The sequence below is a fragment of the Petaurus breviceps genome, unplaced genomic scaffold, assembly GCF_028583685.1.
Source record: "Petaurus breviceps papuanus isolate PSGF00001 unplaced genomic scaffold, PetGlider_PUasm1.0 90881, whole genome shotgun sequence".
NCBI classification, from domain to species: Eukaryota; Metazoa; Chordata; class Mammalia; order Diprotodontia; family Petauridae; genus Petaurus; species Petaurus breviceps.
In genome coordinates this window covers 7,880,655-7,887,137 of record NW_027187369.1, presented here as the reverse complement: position 1 = coordinate 7,887,137, position 6,483 = coordinate 7,880,655, and the positions used below count along the sequence as shown (strand labels likewise).

Below are 6,483 nucleotides of genomic sequence, written 5' to 3'. Positions count from 1 at the left end.
TTTCTATTTTACCAAGGAGTAAAATGAAGTCAGGAAGTTGTGGTTTGTCCAAGATGATGGATCACATGACCAATATTGGCAGAGTCAGGTTTGAAACCCAGGTCTATAGGCTACAAGGTCATTACTGTTAGCCCTCTTGAACTCTGAACTTTCATTGGGCAGAAACTTTTCCAGGGCATTTGCCAGATAGAATAGAATTCAGGATATAAAAAAGAATGTGGATAATTTCCAGTTTTATCTCATATCACATCTATCCTAATTATATTATGCTCCTACCAAACTGCCCACCTCTATGGTCCACTACCATCCAATGTAATTTACCACCTCTGTGTATTTTCTTATGTCTGGACTGCCCCCACCCATATCTTTGTCTGTTGAATTCCTTCATATCTTTTAAAGATCAATTTGAATAGAAGTAGTCATCAATGGTTGGGTGTCAACCTAGAAGGCTATCTTTGGTGGAGAGCCCCAGAGAGCTCTTCTGTGCTCAGACCTGGGCTGTTTAACGTTTTGTCAATGACTTAGCTGAAGGTATGCTTATCAAATTTCTAAATGACACAAAATTGGGAAAGATAACTAATATGTTAGATGACAGAATTAGGATGGAACAATTTCTCACCAGGCTACAAAGTTGGGCCAAATTTAATGAGATGAAACTTAATTGACAGAAATATAAAATCTCACTTTAGGGTTTAGAAAACAAACTTCTCAAGGACAAAAATGACTAACTAAAATTTTTTTCTGAAAAAAAATCTGGGGGTTCTAGTGGACAAGCTCAACATGAACCACCAATGTAATATGGCCATTCAAAAAAGCTAATATAACCATAGGAGTAAGGAGATGATAGTTCCGTTATTCTACTGTGGTCAGGCTACCTCTTTGGTTTTAGGCTCTCTGTTTTAACAAGGACATTGATAATCTGGGGACTACTTGGAGGAGAGCAAGCAGGATAGTAAAGGGATTCAAGTCTGTCCTGTCTGAGGATGTATTGGAGAAACTAGAGATATTTCGCCTGGAGAAGAGAAGATGGGAGAAAGGTCTTATTTTTTTAATTTAAATTTTATTTTTTCAATTAATAAGAATTTGCTTTTTTCCTCATTCTCACCTCTTCCCCCTCCCTCAGTTTATAAAGAAAAATAAAACCTTTGGGGCGGCCAGGTGGCTCAGCGAGTAAGAGCACCGGCTCCAGTGTCGGGATGACCTGGATCAAATCCAGGCTCAGATACTCAGCACCACACCCAGAAATAATAACTGGCCGTGTAACCTTGAGCAAGTTACTTAACCCCGATTGCTTTAAAAAAAAAGAAAAAGAAAACCCTTGCAAACAAAAATTCATAACCAAGCAAAACCAATTCCCATATTGGCCATACTCAAAAATGTATGTCTCAATCTGCATCTTGAGTTCATCCCCTCTCTCCAGGAGATGGGTAGCATGCTTCATCAGTTCTATGGCATCATGGTTGGCCACTGCACTGATCAGGCACCTTAAATCTTTTGAAGCTGGTTGCCTTTAAAGTGTTGTTGTTATAGAAATTGTTCTTATTCTGTTCATTTCACTCTGCATCAGTTCATATAAGTCTTCCCAGTTTCTCTGAGACTACTGTGGGAGGAAGGTCCTTCAAGATAAATGTCTTAATGTACTTAAAGGGCTGTCACATTGAAGAGAGTTTAGGTTTGCTTTAGTTGGCCCCAGGGGGAAGAATTAGGAGCATGGAGTGAGAGTTGCAGAAAGGAAAATTTAGCCTTATTAGGAACACTTTCCTAACAATTAGAGCTGATCTCAAAGTGGAATGGACTGCTTCATGAAGGAATAATTTTCCCATCACTGGAGGTCTTCAAGACCTACTACTTGTCTGGTCTATGGTAGAGAATTTCTTTTCAGGTCTGTGTTGAAAACTAGATGGCTTCTGAGTTCTCCTCCACCTCTGAAATTTTATGAAATGTCACTTTCTCCTTGAAGCCTTCTATGATCTCCCTTTATTGGTTACAGCCTTCCTGGAGTCTTATGTAGCACTTTGTACCTTGCTAGGGAACTGCTCAGGTAATGCTGTGTTTTATAGGCAGCTCTATTGGCATCTCTCTCCTCACTCCATGATCTCCATCCCTTAGTATAACATGAGTTTGATGAAAAGCAAGGACAATGTCTTATTTCCACTTGTCTCCACTTCCACTCTCTCAGTATCCAGAATATGCAAATACTGTGCCTACCCTCAAATCGTTTAGACTCTAAGGAGGTTTGGGGGTCGTATTTACAGAGCAAAGTAGGGATGTGTGAATAAGTAACTATAAATAATTAATCCTTTGGTCTTCAGAGAGCATCAAATAGGCCAATTAACAGGTGGTTAATGGAGGGGGCAACCAGGATAGGTTACTTAGAGATGGTAGTATTTGAGTCCAATTTTGAAGGAGGTAAGGGGCTTCAATTTATGAGGAAGGGAAAATGAGAGGACCAGTCAGTATGGAAAATGTATTAGACTAAGAATTGAGAGATCTGGGTTCTAATCCCAGCTCTGAGGCTAACTTGTAATATGGGCTTTGGTAAGTCATGTTTCCTCTCTGGGCCTCAGTTTCCTCATTTATAAACTGAGGGAGTTGGACTAGAAGGTTTTTATAGTCTCTTCTAGTGTTGACATTCTAATTGTGATTTTTCCATGTGTCTTGGACAGATCTCTTTCCTCTCTGTTTCTCAGTTTCCCTATAAGACAAATTACAGAGTTGGACTACTTGGTCTCCAAGGTCCCTTTCAGTTCCCAGTCCTATGAATCAAAGATGCTCTCCAGAGAGGCAGCAGGGTATCATTGGTAGTGAGGTAATTTCAGAACCAAGAAGTCCTGTCTCTGACACATGCTGGTTGTGTGACTCTGGTCAAGTCACTTACCTATTCAAGGCAACTCTCTAAGACTACATATTACACATGCCTACCTGTCTTGGCATGGGTAGTTTTCTCACCTAAGAATTCCCTATTCCAGTGAAATCTTAGGTTCAGTTCACATCTAATGAATGAAATAAATTTTAGAAGTATTCAAATGTTTACTATGTGCTAATTATTATGCTAAAAGCTGGGGCTACAAATAGGAAAAAAAAAGAGACAGTTCCTGCTCTTGAGGGACTCATTCTTTAATTGGAGTGAGTGAAAAACCACAGAAGCCTAAAGAGCCAAGGGGCAGATGGCAAGACCCAGGGATCTTGAGAGGGTCAGTATATCAAATGAGAGTATGAAGGTTCTGCGGAATATAGAGGGAGAGCACATGGCAAGGCCAAGAGGGTCTTAGGATGCATTGGTAGAGTCAATGACAAGGTGTGATGGTCCTTTATCTCATTGGAACGACTTCCATCTCATCTGAGCTATGCAAACAGCTACCTGGATGGGTTCTGAGATGGCCCAGGCCATGGGGTAGGGGAGAAAGAGGTTAGCATGGAGGAAGGGCACCCATGGCTTACTTTGGGGAGTTTGTTCTACCTCAACAGAGCTCCACTTGTCTCTATTCTCACCAATACCATTACTCTCTCTTAAGCAGGGACCATGAAGAAAGGGAACCGAACAACCCCAGTGGAATTTGTCTTGTTGGGAATCACAGAAGACTCTACTTGGGAGGGTCCTCTTTTTGGTATATTCCTTGTTATTTATTTAATTACTGTGGCAGGGAACCTGGGTTTGATCACCCTGATTCAGATCAACCCCCGCCTCCACACTCCCATGTACTTCTTCCTCACCAACCTGTCTTTCCTTGACTTCTGCTATTCCTCCATCACGGTCCCAAAGATGCTGGCTGACTTCTTGTCAAAGCACAAGGTCATTGGCTTCTCAGCATGTGTGGCCCAAATGAGCCTCTTCGTCATTTTTGCCTCAGCCGAGTGCTACCTCTTGGCCTCCATGGCATATGACCGTTACTTTGCCATCTGCAGTCCCTTGCTCTATTCTGTCACTGTGTCCCTGAAGATCTGTATCCTTTTGGTGACTGCATGCTACATGGCTGGGGTGGTCAACTCAGTGACCTTGACCACCTCCACTTTCCTTCTTGACTTCTGTGACTCCAACATCATAAATAGCTTCTTCTGTGACATTCCTCCACTGTTAGCCTTGTCCTGCTCTGACACCCATGTCAATGAATTCCTAGTCTTTGCCTTTGGAGGTTTCATCCAAATGAGTTCCTTGTGCATCATCGTGGTCTCCTATATGTTTATCATCATTGCCATCCTGAGAATCCGATCAACTGAAGGCAAACACAAAGCCTTCTCCACTTGTGCCTCCCATCTGACTGCTGTAAGTCTGTTCTATGGGACCATTATCTTCATGTACTTACGGCCCATATCTAGTTACTCCCTGAACCAGGACCGTGTGGTCTCTGTCCTCTACACTGTGATTATCCCCATGTTGAACCCCATCATCTATAGTCTGAGGAACAAGGAGGTAAAGGATACCCTGTGGAAAGTTTTACCTTTGGGCTTGACTCAGCACTAGGAAGACCTGGGCTCCATGCTCTTTTTGTTCAGATGCCTGTTGTCAAGGATAGATTTCTTTTCTTGTTTTTTTTTTTTTTTTGGCTTTTGGAGGGCAATTGGGGTTAAGTGACTTGCCTAAGGTCACATGGCTATTTTTTTGTGTTAAGTGTCTGAGGCCAGATCTGAACCCAGTTCCTCCTGACTCCAGGGCTGGTGTTCTATTCACTGCGCCACTTAGCCGCCCCAAGGATAGATTTCTAATGAGCAAAGCTCATAGGTGCTGGGCTTTTGAGATAAGGAACATAAGGGGAGGTTGCATTTTTTTTTTGCCTTTTGGAGGGCAATTGGGGTTAAGTAACTTGCCCAAGGTTACACGGCTAGTTTTTTTTGTTTGTGTGTGTGTGGGGGGGTGTTAAGTGTCTGAGACCGGAACTGAACTCAGGTTCTCCTGACTTCAGGGCTGGCGCTTTACTCACTGTGCCACCTAGCCATACCAGGAAGGTTGTATTTTTGTGGTTAGTTTTGTCTACATAAAGCAGTAGTTCTCAAACCTTTTAGGTGTGGGGGGCAAAAGTCCTTATAGACCACCTACTAAACCCTGTCCCATTTGCTACAGCAAAGAAAATTCATCAAAATTAATAAGGACATACAAATTGCTTCAGACAAATGAGGTGATATTTAGCTTGTGATAATATTATTTGTTTTAATTCCCTAACCTAATTTTTATCCAGCCCTAATCCAAAAAGGCATATTCTGCTACCTTGTCTTGGTATGGAGGTGGCCTTAGGTAAAGCTGAAGGCTAGGCTATTGCAGATTAAGCTCTGAAAGTCAGTTTGCTACAGCGGAAAGAGCACTGGTTCTCGAGTCAGAGGATTTGGGTTCAAATTCGACCTCAGACACTTACTATGTAATCTTGGGCAGGTCGCTTTGCCTCCCTGTGTCTCAGTTTCCTCTTCTGTAAAATTAAGGAGTTAAACTAAATGACCTCTGAGGTCCTTTTAAGCTCTAAATCTATTATTCTATGACATATAATCGATGGTAGAAATACTTCAAGTACAACTCTGGCAGTAAATTGTTTGTTATCATAGACCTACTTCTTAACACTTGCAGTCACTGTTGTGATTAATCTCACTACATGAAATTTAGATCTAATTGCATCCTCCTGGCATTCAATTTTCCCTTGTGAAGATTATAGAGAGTTCACTAATTTGCCATTCAAAGATCTAATCAGAGTGTTTTCATCATTGCTCCACAATACCAGTATTATTGCATAAGGGAGGAATTAAGACTCAGACTCCCCAGGGGAATTATGGGGATATGACAGCGTGTTAGGACTTAGAGGATCCCAGATCCCCCACAAACACTTCAATAAAGTGCTAAAAATGTGCCAGAAGAAACAATTATAAACAAAAGCTAAGAGAATTAGCTGTAAACTCTTCTATATAATTCAAGTCTGCACAAAAGACTGCCTGAATCCTGTGGAGGCATAAAAGGGAGATAAACTAGGGCAGGTCGAAGGCAAAGCACACAACATCATAGTTTCTTAACAAGAGATAGGGCCAGAGCAGCACCCAGAATAGAGTGATCCAAGGACCCAATCTGCAGCAGGAAGGAGACTAGAGCAGTGCTCAGCATAAGGCAATCCAGAGACCTCATTCTCAGCAGGCAACAGGGCTAGTCTAGTATCTACATAGCTCATGTATTGAAACAGCCCTGACCAAACCCAATATCTAGCCCAAATCACAAGACACAAGACCAAATAATATCTGCAGAAGGCAAGGCCTACTCTTCCTCCAAACTCAGGCTTCAAGCAGAGCCTAGGCCCACTAGCCAGGAGTACTGGAATAGAATTTAACCCAAGTTCCAAGTTGAAAAACTAGAGATATGAGTAAACAGAAGAAAATACTGAACACAATGAATAAATACCTTGAACTGAGTGAAGACCAGGGAGTAGTCAAATAATAAATCATAAAAACAATCAATAATTTCATTGAAGATAATGAGACAACATACCAAAATTCATGGGATGCAGCCAAAGC

General features: G+C 41.7%; 1 protein-coding gene across 1 annotated transcript; it reads left to right on the top strand.

The window, feature by feature from the left end:
• Positions 1 to 3,313: 3,313 nt before the first annotated feature.
• LOC138150569 (olfactory receptor 5AR1-like) lies at positions 3,314 to 4,462 on the top strand. Its single transcript, XM_069073995.1, has one exon. The coding sequence runs from the start codon at positions 3,524 to 3,526 to the stop codon at positions 4,460 to 4,462; it is 939 nt and encodes a 312-aa protein (XP_068930096.1). The 5' UTR covers positions 3,314 to 3,523.
• The last annotated feature ends 2,021 nt before the right edge of the window (positions 4,463 to 6,483 follow it).

What these genes read in the sequence shown, in the direction of transcription:
- LOC138150569 (XM_069073995.1), top strand. Translation starts at nt 3,524, where the DNA reads ATGAAGAAAGGGAACCGAACAACCCCAGTGGAATTTGTCTTGTTGGGA.